General features: G+C 41.1%; 1 protein-coding gene across 1 annotated transcript in view; it reads right to left on the minus strand.

Annotated features, from left to right (window-relative positions):
* LOC143292204 (FAD-dependent oxidoreductase domain-containing protein 2-like) overlaps positions 1-9163 on the minus strand; it is a 12925-nt gene extending 3762 nt beyond the window's left edge. Inside the window, exons 1-7 of the mRNA XM_076602388.1 lie at positions 8983-9163; positions 8251-8389; positions 7173-7364; positions 6151-6284; positions 4245-4365; positions 777-903; positions 640-743 (exon numbers count right to left, since the gene is read on the minus strand). Coding sequence (XP_076458503.1) covers positions 640-743; positions 777-903; positions 4245-4365; positions 6151-6284; positions 7173-7364; positions 8251-8389; positions 8983-9163 — 998 coding nt within the window. The remainder of the gene's footprint in view (positions 1-639; positions 744-776; positions 904-4244; positions 4366-6150; positions 6285-7172; positions 7365-8250; positions 8390-8982) is intronic.
* Between the last annotated feature and the right edge of the window lie 8506 nt (positions 9164-17669).

Genomic DNA, 17669 nt, shown 5'->3' on the forward strand with positions numbered 1-17669 from the left:
TAAAAGAAAAACGGTTTGAGTCAGCAATGTCATACCAGTTCAAGTTAAGTGTTTGGTTGTGTAGAATTAATTGTTTTGTAATGAATCAAACGCCACACACAGCCTTCAGTCAACAACGTAATCAAATCAAAGAGCACATAGGGTCTTTGATTAAATCTCAGACTAACTTTCAGTTCCGATTTATGACTTCGCGATTAACTGACCTCATTAAACTTGACAGTTTCATTATTTTTATTGTGCTGTTTACTCTGTACCACTTTCAATGAGTGAGCACAAAAAGAAAGAAAAAAAACTACAAAATTAACGTACTAGTGTTGTGAACTCATTCCGCACTATTTACAAATGGTGTTCGTTGACGTGTTCTGTGGGGATAACATACATTACATGTGAACACAGCCGAAAAACAAAAAGAAATAGCTCGCACGTGTGATCTTTTTGTTTGTTTGTTTGTTTTTATGTGGAATGCATAGGCTATGTCCTTGTGTACCCGTGTACCCTGTGTGTGTGTGTGTGTGTGTGTGTGTGTGTGTGTGTGTGTGTGTGTGTGCGTGTGTGTGCGTGTGTGTCTGTGTTCTTGCGCATATACAGGTTTTGTGCTGCAAACGAGAATCATCCGCCTTCTCATCAGTCAAGTGTTACCGAAAGATGCTGGTGTCGAAGACAAAGCCCAGACAGCGGATGACCTTGTCGTAGGGTTCCCTGAAGGCGGAGTTGTCTTTGGCATCCTGGTCCTGACCCTGATCCTGACCTTGGCCTTGACCCTGTTCGTGCTGCACAGGCCGTATCCTGACCGTCACCTTGTCCCCCTCCTGCCTGATCTCTAGCCTGGATGTATCTTGTCCTGCTAGTATGCCGTCTAGGGACTTCAGCTGGTAGGTGTCCAGTAAAGCCACGTTCACAGCTCTGCCAGATCAGAAGAGACAACGATGGAAAGGAGGGGAGATGGAGGGATTGAGAGAAGGGTGAGGGAGCTTCAGAGGGAGGAATGAAAAGGGGATGAGAGAGAGAGAGAGAAAGAGAGAGAGAGGCTGATCTTGACGCTTATACTGACACTGACATTAAATCATTTTAATGACTTAGGCCAACAGTACTGATCATGAAAAGTGCACACAGAGAGAGGGTGGTGGGAGGGGGGTGGAGGGCGGGAAAGACAGTGAGGAAGGAGTGGTGAGTGAATGAGGGGGAGAGAGAGAGAAGAGGTGAAAGGGATCTGGGAAGGAATAGATAGAGCGACTGGCCGATTGTTTGATCGACCGACTGATAATTAATGCGCTAACAGAATGGAGATTTTAGGCCAAAGCCTAGACTAATAATCTGTCGCGTTTGTTGTTTTTTTCCACGCGCACGTAGCAAACAATTCAGTACAATAACCGAAAAGCGAAACCAAAAAGGCATAATCAGATTGGAAAATAGTTAAGAAAGAGAGGGTGGGGGAAGGTTTGATATCAATATTGGCAAAGACGGTGATGATTCTGTTTCTATGAAAGAAGCAGACTAACTGCAACAACAAAATACAGCTTTTCAGTTTCAGTTTCAAGGAGGTGTCAAAGCGTGCCGATTAATCCATAAAAGCAACACCACATCTGCCATAAAAAGAAGAAGAAAGAAAAGAAGAAGAAGCGGAATCCTTATCTTCGAATAAACCCAACGCACTGTTCAGGTCTTGAGAGCCCAACGCAGGTTTGTTTAAAACATTCACGTAAAACTGAATAAGATAATTAAACAAAATAAACAAATACGTAAATAAATCAAAATATAAAACATTCAGGGATACGTACAAGGTACATGACTGAAATGAAACAAGAAAAAAAGGCCACGTTAAGCAAACCCGCGTGCACCAACACACGCGTGCATACACACACAAGCGTGCAAATGCACGCGCACACACACACACACACACACACACACACACACACACACACACACACACACACACACACAAGTTTCAAGTTTCAAGTTTTAATTATCCTTTCACTCCTATTGGAGTATGGAGGATTACTGCAAAATACTCTTTTCGTGCCCATAACAAACATTTCCAAATACACAACAATGGCACATAAAAGTTGAGAAAACACAAATTTCTTTTAACTCCAAAAGTATAACTAGGCAACATTTGCAAATCTAATCATCTTACTTACAGCTAAAATGACTTTTTTGCCTCCTTTGAGCATATTACAAAAATTAAAAACCGATTTCGGAGACAAATATTTTTTAGGAACATATCTATTTCGTAACTGATCATAATTGGGACATTCCATTATAAAATGAAACTCATCACCAATCACAGACATGTTACAAACCTTACAAAACCGTAACTCTCGTGGTATGCCTTTGTGTCTCCCTGTTTCTATTTCCAGCTTATGATTACTACTTCGAAATCTGAAGAAGCTGATAACATAATTATCAGGCATTTGACTTATATATTTTTCTCTACCAAATCCACTTTTGAAATTTCTATAAAACAAACATTTACTACTCGCTTCTAGAGCATGTCTCCATAGATTTTGAAAACTATCTCTCAAGGCAATGTTGACATTCTTGCAGAAAGATTCCCTCTCCAAGAAGAATTGAGCATCCCAAACACAGTCATACCCTGCTTCTATTAAAATTTGTCTGATACAACTCATCCATTTTGAAGAATAAATACCATTTCGATATAAGTCAAGTAATATCAAATATATTTTCCCAGAATATTTTTCTGTGTTTGATATTACTAAGCTGGTCTAAAATCGAACTAATCTCATTTTCACTAACACACTAATTGGATAAATACCAGTTTCTCCATAAACAATTTGGGTCATAGTATTTCTGTTCAGTTTGAACAAGCGTTTCAAAAATTTCAATTCTAATTTTTCAAGTATATCTACATTTTCATAACCCCATATTTCTGCACCATACGTTGAATTAAAGAACACACACAAAGAGCTCACACACACACACACACACACACACACACACACACACACACACACACACACACACACACACACACACACACACAATACAGCAACCAATAGAAAGAAAAATGAGAATATTCAAAGCTCTGAGATAGAGGACACTAAATGTATGATGGTGATAATGACTACAAGCACCAGGGTTATGAGGAAGGACAACCGCTAGAACAAGAAAAAGAAGAGGAAAATAAACAGAATGATGCTGTGCTTACAATGAGGTTGCTCATTTCTACTCTAGCTATGGTGGATCGACGATAATAATTACCAGAATACCCGATACCTTATTTATGTAGCATATAGTACCCATTCTGAAAACACCATCCAAGAAATGTACTTTACGTAGACTATCCCTAACTTTGAATGAATAAGGATAAGCAGATAACACACACACACACACACACACACACACACACACATATATATATATATATATATATATATATATATATATATATATATATATATATATATATATATATATATATGAGTAAAAGACGACACGAATAAAAGGATGCGACAAGTAGTATACTTAATATTCCAAGCAGGTGCATTTTTACATGCGTTTGATAATTCACTGAGCTGGTCGAAACCTTTCTCTTTGGAGAAAAGGTATCAAAACGTTTACATAAGTTTAATAATGAATAAGGGAGTAAGACTAACAGTAATGAAGAAATAAGACACCCAAAAAATCATACAAGCAAACGATTGAAGACGAAAGCAATGTCACAACATCTAAAAAATGTTCCACATTCTTTGCTCTTTCGTGCCTTGTTCTCATCGTGACCAGTTTCCGACTTAAACACCTTTTCCAAATCATATGATGAAATGACTTCCTTAAAAGGTGTTCGGCACCTGCAGATTCATGGGGACTGTCATTTGAGGAAAGTGGTGGCGGCCTCTACTCAGGAAGACACACTCTGACTCTGCCACTAAGTAAATACTGTCGCCCGTAGGAACTGCCCTGTGTACGCCAAACCAGAACAGGCACAACTCCACATCACCGAAGTGAGTCGGCAGCAGTGGGGAGTCTCTTCTGGTGTTTGGCGTCATAGTGAACTGACACTGGATAGAAATCTGAGGATTGCTGGTGCTGGTATTGCTTGTCTGTACGATTTTTCAGAATGAGCAGCGTGGGAGGAATACTACTGAAATACCTCGGACAATGGGGCAACTAAAAGATTTTTTTTTTTAAAGAAAGGAAGTGTCACATCAGCTGGCTGGTATTCTGTGACACAAGTGTATAGTCCATGACACAGGTGATGGACTGTACACATACAGACCCATACTTACCGCAGGTCGCCTACGTAGTGTGTCTGCCAGGCCAGTCTAACCCGTGATCTGCTGAGTATGTGAATCAGGCTGGTCATTCCGTACATCCCTTGGGCGACTTCAAACGCCGTGTTCCCGTTACCTGGGGGTAAAAAAAAAAAAGCACACTTTGTTCAAGAGTTCACAGCCTTCAACAATCAGCAGTCATGACTCACATGGCTTGGTACGTACTGGGAAGGAAAAATTCACTTTACTGAAGATTAATAACGTTTGTAAGAGTATGCTAGAGCCTAGACCTCACAGAAAACAACAAAACGTCTACCAGACATAGTCGTTTAGCACCCTCATCTGTGGCTGGGGTGCGTGGACAACCTACCCTAGAGCAAAACAGCATGCTGAAGTCCTTGCATCGTTAATGTTTTCTGAGTACACCATGGCGATACAAGCTGGCTCCAGAGCACTGAGGCACCGAAAAGGGGCCAGGTCCACACGTCTGATGCCAATCCTCAGCCAGCAACAGCAGACCGTATCAGGAAGATGGAGAAGGGAAGGAACCCTAAAGTGTTTATTTACAGTTCACAAGACTGGGTTTCATGCTGTCGGGCGTCAATATCTCCGCTACAGAGGTGTGAGCAGAAGAGATCTGATCTCTGCTTTCCTGTCACGAACATAAGCAAGCTGGAATGCATCGCCGAGGGTTGTGTTTGTTGTGAAAGAAGGGGTCAAGCGAGCCGAACAGAAGCAGATCACACAGCTTGCCGAGCAAAGACGGCGTAGGATGACATATGTTAATGCCAAAAGTTCACAAGGCAATTTTTTGTTGTTGTTGTTGTTGTTGTTATTCAGTGTTCAGATAAACCACAAACAAAACTAGACAGAGGATAATGATTTTTTTTAAAGAAAAAGAAAAACGTGCTCTTTGCAGACGACGTTCAACGTTCTTTGAAACATGGCCTCCTGAAAATACAGTAGTGCACTTGAAACCTGTGTCACAACGTTTGAGTTTATTGTAAGGAGAGATCACAGAAGAAAGAGCACACCAGTCATAAACCTCAAGCAATGGGCCCCAGAAACTGCAACTGCAATGGACTTTTTGTTGTCCCATCAAGACCTGCTAAAACTCTGTCCAGGTAGGTCATGAGATCCCTATTACTTTAGATCATGCATAACAAGTTCTACCTGGACCCCTAGAAACCAAAGCTATAAGATCCTCATGTACCCTGTCATTTCAGTTTACTTTTAAATTTCCAAAGGGACCTACAATCAATTCAGAAAACCCCTACAACCCTAGTAGTTTCAGCAGATTTTTAAAAATTGAACATGGAGGCCATAGAAAATCAAGACAAAGGATTCCTGGGACTATTATTTAGATTTCAGTGGACACCTTAAAGTTCTACCGGTGTCCTAATATTCATGCCATGCGATCCTGGAACATCTGTACTTTGGTAGACCATGTAGAGTCAAACTTGGACACTGAGGTACAAGATCCATGTAATTTTATTAGACCCTTTACAGTCTAAACGGAACCCTAAAACTGAAACCAACTGAGTGGTGTCTGTCGGTAACTAGAAATATTTACTTGCCATCTGAAATTCAGTACAAATAGATATATCTACTGGGCGAATATTATTCATGAATAATTTTTCACGTTTTCGATCTGAAGGTGATCAGTTAAGAGCCTAAGTTAAGAGGTGTTTTTGAATATCTCGATAATGAATGTTACATGTTTTTATGTCTAAACTAATATACAGGAACAGACGGGTTTGTTGGTGTTCTGATTGTTGTGAAGTGTTCGGGCGTTGTCTCCCATCATTAGCCCTGAAACTGGCAGTACAAACAGATGGCATTTAAGCAATAGATAAAATAACGAAATGCAGATCCTGGGAATCTCTACGATCTTCATACTTCATTGGGACGCAAGACTTACCCAGGATCAGAACTGATTTGCCTTCATAGTCGCTGGGGTCAACGCTCATGTTTTCATAGCCGACAGCGTGTTCTATTCCGTCTATGTTGTCTGGAATGTTGGGCTTCCATCTGCCTGTTGCCAGCACCAATGCTCTGCAACAAGAGGATGTACACGAGCTGCAACAACAGCAAGAACGCGACAAGCGACATTGTTACTTCCAACAACATTGACAGCCATTAGCAGTTGTATTTCTCAAGTATTTATGAAATTAATCAATAACAGTTATGATGATATGAAGCCGTTGCTTCGTCCGCTACAACTTCTGTCACAACCGATGCTGTCAGGTTCTGAACCTGGTTTCGTCGTGGGGGCGCTGCACTGCTGAACGCATCACCAACATTCTCCATTTCTGGCGGTCGAAGGATATGACCCGAGTTACGGCATGGATCCTCTCTATCTACTCGGTGATGTTGTTAATCCACTTCTTTCGCTGTCTGCCTCGTTCCCTTTTCCCCTCACTGTTCCCTGAAGGATGGCCCTGGACAGCATCCAGATCCTGTCACGTGGCATTGACTTCTCATTTTCCTTTTTTTTCACTGTGGTCAGTGGGTCTTCATACCGACCAATATGCTGTCTAATAGTTTTTTTTTTTACTTCATCATTTGTTATGTGTTCCTTGTCGAAGATGTCGAGGAGTCTCCTGAAGCATCTCATTTTCGCTGCATGGATCCTTCTCTCGAGTCCTGCTGTAAGAGTCCAGGACATGTATGCACACAAGAAAATAGGGAGAACAAGAGCATGAAGGAGCTTCAGCTTTGTTCTGAGATTGATGTTCTTGTCTTTCCATATGATCCAACCGATTCTGTTTTTACTCTCTTTTTTTCACTACTATGACTTATTAGTAGTAGTAGCAGCAGTAGCAATGTAAACACACACACACACACATACACGCACGCACGCACACACGCACGCACGCACACACACACACACACACACACACACACACACACACACACACACACAAACACAAACACACTGACCTGCACGTGTGCATGTTCCCATGCTGATCGTGGAACGCATGCAGAAGGCCATCAGGAGCCGAGTGGTTGCGGACAGTGTGGATGTCGCTCACTTCGGTGTTGAACTGGACCTTGATGCCCAGCTTCTGATGGTAGTCATGCATGTAGTCCACAAGGCGGTCTGCATGAGGGAACATCTCTTGAGAATACTTTCTGCAATAGGAAATGGACAAATCTGACACCTTAGAAGGCGGGCATTATCAATGAAGACAGGTAAGGTGGTACCTTTGTGCTGTACAAATGGCAGAATCGGTGACGATGCAAAGCGTAAAGATACACGATATGGAGAAGTAACCACCAGCAAAAGATCCCCCGTGGACCTCCATGGCCCCCTTCAATGATGTCTGCCAGGATGAGCTTACGAATCCGGCACCAGCTACGAGAAGACAATGTTTCACACAGGTTGCCAGTAGAAGAGGAGATTGGTACTCTTACAAATACATGAAGTTTCTCCTTAAGACGGGTTAATCTCATTTCATATTGTTTATGGCACAGCTGACTGCGAAGGTCATATCAGGATTGACAGCGGGGTAGATTGGAAATATCCTAAGAAAGATCCGTATGGATGTTCGATTCATGAATTTTGAGATGAAACGTTGTTGTCTTCAGGTTAACGTCTTTCCACTTGAAGTGATATTACAGAGATGAAACGTACTTAATGAATTAGTTAGTCACTGGCATGTAGGGCAGCAACGAAGAATCGCCAAGCCAATCCTGCAAAGCGCTTCCTATCAGCTAGCACACAGGTAAATTAAGAGAAATGTAGCATGAAAATTTATCAAAGGGGAAGTTCCCAATCCGCTCGTGTGGGTTACATTCATTTAACATATTCATACAACAATAGCAGAGGAAACCTCCAAATACAAAGCAAGACTTATGAACTCTTCTGCCCTAATTCTGGTTTCAGTTTGATTTGTATAGGTAGGTTTTCATAACCACCGCACCCTAGCACACACACACACACACACACACACACACACACACACACACACACACACACTTCTTTTTTTTAATTTACAATAAACTAATCCATACTCACGTAAATAGCAATGACTCATCATCAGACAAGAGAGAGTTCCAGTCATGGCGCATATTGAATTCCTTATTTGTCTGGCCAGTATGACGTTTGTTAATGCTGATCAGTGTTCGGTGGCGAGGGTAGTCCTTGAAAAAATGACCTGAGGACAATACAGAAAGAGAGCACACACACACGCGCATATACACACACGCGCGCACGCGCAAGCGTTTCGGTAGTTATTTCTATAACTACTCTCAGGTATGCTTACACAACAGAATGACAGGGGTGAGAAAGTGAAAGGGGTCACATGGAGAGAGAAAAAAGATGAACGTGGTGAAAATAAAATGAAAACTAAACCGTTCCATAATAGGTGCATAATATATAGGCAACCCAGTTCATATGAATTCTGACGTTGGATGCATTAGTGATTAGCTGCTGTGTGACTTAGGCATAAGGAATAGGTGTGAATTGTACGAAAAAGTTATCTGAACATGGGTTTGGGCGTGCATTGAAGTATCATGATCTAGTGACGAAGACATTTTGTGAACAAATTTCCATCAGCGATTGACAGACTGTGGTGACAAAGAAGAGTGGGAAAGGTAAATCCAATTAAGTTAAAAGTTGATATACATTATAAGAATGAACATTTCAACCAAACCCTGAACAGTAAAACAACACCTTATTGTTTGATAAGAACAGACAATGTGATGGGGGTAAAAGAATAAGAGAACTTTCGTTTCCAAAGAGACTTACCGGGAATATTGGAACGTTCGAAAATCATGTAATCCCTGTTGGCTTTCTGCAAGAAGTGCCCCAGTTGCAATCCCGACGGCCCAGCCCCTATGATACAGTAGTCATGGTAGCGGCCCGGGTTCAGGGCAGAAGTCGTGGAGGTCAAGGTTAGTGCAAATAGAAGGGCGCAGATCATGGGCATGGTCAAGGTTAAGCGAGAGCTGTTGGTTCGTGTCATCGTTGTTGTTTTTAGCCTGCAAATGTTAAGAAAGAAAGAAAGATACAAAGAAAAGGGGAAAAAAGAATTCGAAAGGAGAAATGAAAATAAAGAATCGATCTGCTCCGTTACAAATGTGAGTCAATGAAATCTGAAAAAAAAATGTTGCGGGGTGACCATATATATTTCAGCATATCTGCTGGTAAAAAAGGAGCAGACGCCTGATCTTCGAATATACCCAACGCCCCGAGAGTCTGACATAGATTTGTGTAAAACATTAGCATGAAATGTTGGTGAAAACAATTACAATAAAACAGGTATAGCATAGGGCACATCGACTGAAAACAAGAACCCGCCCGCACCTACACACGCGCTCACGCTGATATCATGACGTTGACATCATGCCAGAGGCAGACAGACCGAAAGACAGAAAGAAAGAACCTTCCCTGTAATTTGTTTAGTCATTGCTCATCATCATGGAAAAACCACGACTGAAAATATTTCAAAAACATGTAGGGAAGAGGACAGAATTTTTTTATGAATTATTTTATGAAAGAAAATGATAAAATACAATACAGGAAAATGCAATACAATACAAAACATGCACTGCAGTGGCTCAAAACATGAAAAAAATATTAAAGACGTCATACTAACGGAAGCAGCATGATTTTATCTGGTGCCCTAATACTCTTTTTGTTTATACACGTACAAAAGATCAAATCCGCACGTTAAAGATCCTGCACAAAACTGAGCAAACCACGCATGCACACCTCTGAAAAAAGAAGTATGGCTGTCTAATAAGTGGGATAAAAATGGTCATATGTAAAATCTCACTTGTATATGTGATATGTGTAAAAGTGGTGGATGTAACCCATTAGTGTAGAAGAAAAGTATGACATACTCAACAACGGCAAAGTTCCTTCGATTGTCAAACCCTTCCAGTGTCGATCCTTTTATAGGCACCATGTCAACTTTACTGCGCATGTCGCTCATTGTGGGCGGAACCAAACTGTCGTCACATATTTTCCACAAGCACTCTCATTACCAAGTGACTGTGTGACCCCCTAACCCCTCACCTCCTCACCTCCTCACGCCCTCTCTCTCTCTCTCTCTCTCTCTCTCTCTCTCTGTCCCCATAAACCTTTCCCAGTTCGCTTCCTTGTGCATAGGTGGGTCCGACATTTTCTTCAGTTTCAGTTTCAGTAGCTCAAGGAGGCGTCACTGCGTTCGGACAAATCCATATACGCTACACCACATCTGCCAAGCAGATGCCATTTTCTTCGTGTTGCTGGCATTTAATGTCTGGAATGAGTTAAGTGTTGGACTTCGTTGGACTGAAGTTGTGGTTCAATGGATATGTTTTGTTATCATATCTTCCACACCCTAAAAGGAGCAAAAACATTACATTTCTTTTCTTCTTTTTTTTATCTTTGTGTTATCTTACATACTTTGGTGTACACGGAAGTGTATGTGATTGGATGGAATGAAAAAAGTGGGATTTGTTACAGTGTAGTGACATTTGTGTAATGTAGTATATGATGTTGTCTTGTTGACGTGTGTGTGTGTGCGTGTGTGTGTGTGTGTGTGTGTGTGTGTGTGTGTGTGCCTGTCTGTCTGTGTGTCTGTCTGTGTGAAGTTCAGTACTGACAAATTTACATTTCTGATAGCAATCTACATAACTTATTTCAGATTGCTGAACTTCATGAGCGCAGACCCTGGCTCGACTGACTAATTGTGTTGTGGTTGTCATTCTTGCTAATGCTTGTTGCAGTTGGGAAGCAAACATTGTAATTCTTAATATCCATGTTGATTTTAGTGCGATTTTCTTTCTTTCTTTGTTTATATGGTTTGTTGTTGGTTTGGGGGGTTTTTTGCACATTTTGCATTCCCATATGCCTGGTGTTCGCTGCCGAATGAAGTGAGAACCTGAGCTGGCTACTAACAAGTACCTCACTCCACTCAGTTCTTTGTTTATTTCTTCTTCTTCTTCTTCTTCTTCTTCTTCTTCTTCTTTCTTATATATATATATATATATATATATATATATATATATATATATAACACTGGACATTGTGACGCATGTATGCCAAAGAACCAATGACTATGCCAAGGCCCGCTCCACCTCCACCTCCCCAACCCCCTCCGAGTCATCTGCTTATGTTCTTATCCAAACTCATGCCGAAAAACCCAAAAGCTGTAATATCATTTGCAAAGCAATTCAAGCTGGAAAAAGAAAATATTTGTAATACTTCTGCTTCGTTACAAAAAGAAAATGTCTGCTGAAAACCTGCCATTGATTAAGCTGGCCTTTCACAAGTGTTGATATCATTGTGGCCAAATAATCTATCAGCTGCTGCCAAAATGTACAAAACACTTTAATTAACTCTCTCCATACGAACGGCGAAAGAGACGACGTTAACAGCGTTTCAGCCCAATTACCATCATCAAAATATTGCAAGCGGAAGGCTCTTATACTGAAGAGGTGAATGTTGACAAAGAATACCACAATTCTGACGACGGAAGCTAAAGGATGGGTCATTCAGACACCCACTGGACATCCGAGGGGTCTGTGTAGAGGAGAAGAGGACTGGCCGTACTGAGTGAGTTAAGTGTATTATGTATCATTAATGTTGCACAACCGTCGCAAGAGGACAAGACTACATTCATCTCTTTCATTCTTTCTTTCCTCTTTTTAATAATTTTTTTTTTTAATCTTTACCTAATTGGTTCATCGGTCCTTTACTAGTTCACGTTTTAGTTTTCAGTTGTATGTACATGCTTGCAGTTTTATGCATTCCTATGCTAGCGGCATGCAGGGATTCACATCTCTCTGTCTGTGCCTGTCTCTGTCTCTATCTCTGTCTCTCTCCATAAGAATTGATTTTGGAACACCACTCAGGTCAAAAAACTAGAAACACTACCAGAATTTGTAGAACTTTATTTTTCATGCAGTGAACAGAAGGAAACGTCTTACTGATGGCATTTGATATGTTTATGATTCAAATATTGCTGCTACGTCCATCCCATTTCCCGACCTCCTACCCCACCCCCCCAGGCCCCCTACCCCCGGCAAACCTTCTACGCTGCCTTCCTCAGGCAGAAATGAATCACCCCCCAATGAGAAATGACTCCCACATGTAGGGGTCGAGGTCTGTTGTTTACAATGGCAGACTATGTCGGGGTTTCATTCGTTCCAGTATGTATGAAACATATTTTTTCAAGCTAATTATTTCGTAAGTTTCATGAACAACAGAAACAGTGTCTTTCTGACTTCATCAGTCATTACACTCTTTCAAGAACTCACCGCTCTTTCTCTAATTTTTACCTCCTGAAATCCCTCGTGTCAATACAAGAACGTATGGTGAACGCTCTTTCGTCTTTGCTGCTCGTTTGTCCGTTCAACTGGCTCTGTCTCTACTTTTCGCTCTTCACCGAGTGAACTCATCTTTTCACACAACCTTTCATTCTTGGTTTCCTACTTTTCCAAATCCGCCCCATGCCTCCCAACTCACTTAGCATGTACAAGGAGAGAGAGAGAGAGAGAGAGAGAGAGAGAGAGAGAGATGTCATGAGTGGCTTATGTGATTTGTACCCTTTTCTTTCATGTATTCATGTAAAGCGCCATGAGTTCTAAACGCGCTAGACGAATATACACGATAATAATAATTATTATTATTTTCGCTGTTGTTGTTGTTGCTGTTGCTGCTGTTGTTGTTATTTGTCTTTTTTCAGTGAACAAAAATCTTCGCCAGCCGCAAAACATTAGACATGTGACATATGGAGAGGTGTAGTCCACTCTGAAATTTAGCCTGTTTAAAAGTTAATCATTGCTGTGTTTCATTTTCCTTTCATCTGCGATTTTACGTTTTCTTTTGATATTCAATCAGCAAACCCCATGTTGAATAGTCGCAACCGCTTGTAGGTATGTATACCACTGCGTGTTTGATGTTGTTTAAAGTTTCCTTCAAAGAGGGTCAAATAAAAGAGCCACTCGCTCGCGCACATGTAGGCTTATGTGCAGTGTGTGTGTGTGTGTGTGTGTGTGTGTGTGTGTGTGTGTTTTGGTGTGTTTCGGTGTGTTAGTGTGTTGTGTTGTATGTGCATTGGTGTGAATTGGTGTTTAGAAAGGCAAAGTTTGTCGGAGTTTCATGCATTCCATTTCAAAGTGACAAGGGGAACGGATTGTTTATGTTTTTGCCACATATGCCGGCTTTGACCCGGCAATTATTTTCGCAACAATCACGGTCTTAGCAAAGACAGTAATAATATCAATATTAATATGATTTTTTTATGATATTGATAATGATAATAGATTGTCATGGCGCAAACTCCCCAAACAATGGGATATAAGCACCTCATAGAAAACTATACACATACAATAGTGCATAATAACATACCTCTACACATGTAGGACCTACGTGTTTGTGCGTGCGTGCGTGTGTGTGTGTGTGTGTGTGTGTGTGTTACTTTGTTACTGAACTCGGAACATGATTCAGCAAATGTGATGATGTTGCTGTCAAGTCATGTGTACTCAACGTGTTCTTGATTTGTATTTGAACGCCAATTCATATCAGAAGCGCATTCCAGAGGTTTCTGGTTCTTTCGCAAAGCTTTCATATTTTATTTTCCGTCTTATAAGTTAAGCTTTTTGCATTTCTATTAATGTAGGCCTAACCTATGTAAAAGACATTTGTTGTCGCTTTTATCAACACATGTGTAAGGTTCCGCAGCACTTCATCAACCCTCTTCCTGTAATTTCATAAGATCCAGGAACAATATATACCTTCCTACCTACCACCATTGCCATGTTTTACATAACCGGTTCAGTGGAAACACAATGTAATAATAATAATAATAATATAGTAGCCTATTTACATGGCACAAACTCATGATATAGGCCTATAGGTGTAATGGGCTCAAAGCGCCTCACATGAAACTACAGATAAGCCTACAATAGTGCATAATAACATACCTCTGCAAATGAAAAAAACCACGTGTATAAATTATGTGTATCTGTACACCAGGAACAATACTACAAATTGCAGATACGCACGCACGTACGCATATATATATATATATATATATATATATATATATATTTCTGGAGAAAAAAAAACGGAAATAAATCTAAGTTAACATTCTACAATAATGTTTCTAAAAAATACAGACTTGAACCGTATCTGATCTACTCAGTCAAAAAAAACTGGGCATAGAACCGCCATGTGCAGACTTCGCAAAAACGCACATGATCTCCAAATAGAAAGAGACAGATACACAAGTACTGAAAAAACATGCAAGAAAATACAAAACATGTGGTGTATTAGTATTAGAAGAGAATATCATTTTCTAAACAAATGCATAAGATATGAACACTTGTCTGAAGTTTCTTAACAGATATAAAGTCTGAATTTACAAATTTTAATGATACTGATACAGTCAGTCAATGGTGTAATTACGACCCCGTACAACCCCGACTAGCAAAATTCCTATCTGAATGTTTCAAAGAACATGTCACGTTTTAATTAGAACACTAACACCTTACATTTAATTTAGTTCTTTCTTTTTTCCTTTTTTTTTTTTTTTTTTTTTTTTTAAATAAATATGATTCTGATTCTGATACTGATTCACACACATGCAGACACGCGCGAGCGCGGCTAATATCACCTATAGTGAAAAGATGTTAAACTAAAAAACGAATGAACATTTGACTACAAGTTTCCAGAAAAAACCATTTTACTAATGATGTCATCAGACGTAATCACATAATCTATGACGTGTCTGCTGAATGATTCCAGACTTCAGACGGGGGCAGGATAACTGATTTCATATCAGGATTTAGAAAAAAAAAATCTTGTGAACAGTTTTCCTGCCACCGTCATAGGCATACAAATCGAGTTTTAAGTAGAAGGTAAGCAGTACTTTAAAACATATCCTTTGCACATACCCAGCTCAGTACTTTAAAACATATCCATTGCACATACCCAGCTCAGTTCTCTCTCTCTCTCTTCTTCTTCTTCTTTCCCTTGACTACCGCCTTCATCATTGTGAAGATTCTGTAGACTATAAGGGGGGGTTGCGTGTTTTTGAGGTTTCCTGAGGCAGAGGTGGATGGGGGGGGGGAGGTATGGGGGTGGGGGGGAGGTGATCAGATTCGGGATTTGAAGCCTTCCAGGGTTGGGCTGAGGGCAATCTCAGCAGGAAGACTGTTCCAGTTTGTTACGGTTCGGGGAAAGAAAGATTTTTGTATGTACAGCGTCCTGCAGTTGGAGAGATGGTACGCTGCTGGATGCGATCCTCGGGTCCCCGTGGATGCTGAAGGATTTTGAGAATGCTTGTGGCATGTGTTGATGATAAGACTGCCGCTGTGGAACTTATAAAAGTTAACCAGTCTTGCCTTTCTCCTTCGCTCTTTGAGAGGGGACCACTGAAGAATCTCCATCATGTCTTGCACACTGGATGTTTTCCTGTGTCGATGGGTCGCCCAGCGAGCAGCCCGACGTTGTACTGCCTCAAGTTTCTTATTGCCCTTCTCTGTATAGGGGTCCCACACAGAGCTGGCATACTCCAGGGTTGGGCGGACCAGTGTTCGGAAGGCTTGCTGTTTGATGCGCTGGGAGCCTACTTTCAGGTTCCGTCTGAGTAGGCCTAAGGTCTTGTTGGCTCGGTTGGAGACATTGGAGATGTGGGGGGCCCATCTAAGATCAGAAGTGATGGTGATGCCGAGGTATTTTGATTTGCTGACTACATCAAGGGTGTGGCCATGAAAGGTGTACTCTGATGGTAGGGGGTCTCTCTTCCGGCTCACTCGCAGTGTCTGACATTTGTCTGGGTGGTAGCTCTCTCTCTCTCTCTCTCTCTCTCTCTCCCTCCGAGGTGGATAGTTACTTTTTTTCTGCAAAGTCATGGCGCATATGTATCGTCAAAGTTGAATGTTAATCAGGTAATTAGTTACTGTCATCCTTTGTTCTGAGATTTCTTTTCTGATTTTTTTTTATTTTACGGTTTTCTTGATCTTGGAATGATGAATGTGAAATATGTAATTTGGTACTGTCATCCTTTGTTCCGATATTTCTTTTCTGCTTCGTTTTTTACGGTTTTGTTGATATTTGATAAGATGTGTTGTTGCACACGCAAAATTGCTGACGCACTTACAAAGTCATAGGGTTCTTTCTGTCGCGCGTGCGCGCGTTCTCTTGCAAATTAAATCTTACACATTATGAACATCACTGTATCCAAAGATAATCATATTGATGATGAATCAGTATTAATCAAACCGTTATGCTCTCTCTCTCTCTCTCTCTCTCTCTCTCTGTATATGTATATATATATATATATATATATTGTGTGTGTGTGTGTGTGTGTGTGTGTGTGTGTGTGTGTGTGTGTGTGTGATATGACTTATGCATGACATGGGTTTTTTTGGTTTTGTGTGTACGTGCGTGTGCTCTTATTTTCTGATTTTCTTGATTTTATTGTTTTGCTTTGTTTTGTTTTTCCTTTTTACCCAGAAGGCTGGATGTAAAACATAGTAATGCTTATTCCACTACGCTCTTGAAACAAGATTTGTTTCGTTTCCTCCCTCTCTTTCTGTCTGTGTGTGTGTGTGTGTGTGTGTGTGTGTGTGTGTGTGCAATAAAACGTTTTCGTACTTAAGAACTTTTGTGAAATGTATCAAAGATAGAAACATGTGCATATGTATATATACGTATGTGTGTGTGTGTGTGTAATTATGTTTGTGTGTGTGTGTGTGTGTGTGTATGTATACCTATCTTTCTTCCTACATACCTATCTAAGTATCTACGTGTTTTGGGGTGTGTTTCTTTTCTCTTTTCATTCTCTCCAAGGCACACACGTGCCCAACCCTGATGTACGAAACAGGCCGAAGAGCGCGTCTGTCATACGTGCTGCGCACGAAGAGGTTGGACTGGTACGGACGGTTGCCTGACAGCAGGGAGGGCTTTGAGGAGCCCCCCACCTTGCCCGACGACACTTGGGAGCCAGCATGGTTCCAGGTCCAAAACCTCCTCCTCTGCTCTCAGCCTCCCTCCAACGTTTTGGTGGAAAAAGTCGTTCGCAGAGATGACGTGGATGTGAACAACTATCAAAGCAAAGGGAATGTTTATACAGCCGTCAGAAAGAAGTCGAGGCTTGAAGACAAAGGTGGAAACACTACCATTAACGATGATTGTGGTCGGGACCGGGAAATTACGATCGGTGGTGACAGTGTCTGCAACCAAAGCATGCGGAAGGAGAGGGAGACGAGAAAGTTATCTGTATGTAGGCCTAAAAACGAAGAGGTCAAGGCGGAATGGACTCACAGCAGTGCAGTCAAGTATGAAATCGATGCCATAACCATTGATCAGGGATGTCCAAGTGATGGACTTGGTCGTGTGCCCCAGGTAGCAACTTCTATGGCGGTGATCAGAAGAATGGAACTCGACATTGGTAAGTTTGATCAGGCTCGGGGGGAAGCTTTCCGGTTAAGTGTACG

The sequence above is a fragment of the Babylonia areolata genome, chromosome 18, assembly GCF_041734735.1.
Source record: "Babylonia areolata isolate BAREFJ2019XMU chromosome 18, ASM4173473v1, whole genome shotgun sequence".
NCBI classification, from domain to species: domain Eukaryota; kingdom Metazoa; phylum Mollusca; class Gastropoda; order Neogastropoda; family Buccinidae; genus Babylonia; species Babylonia areolata.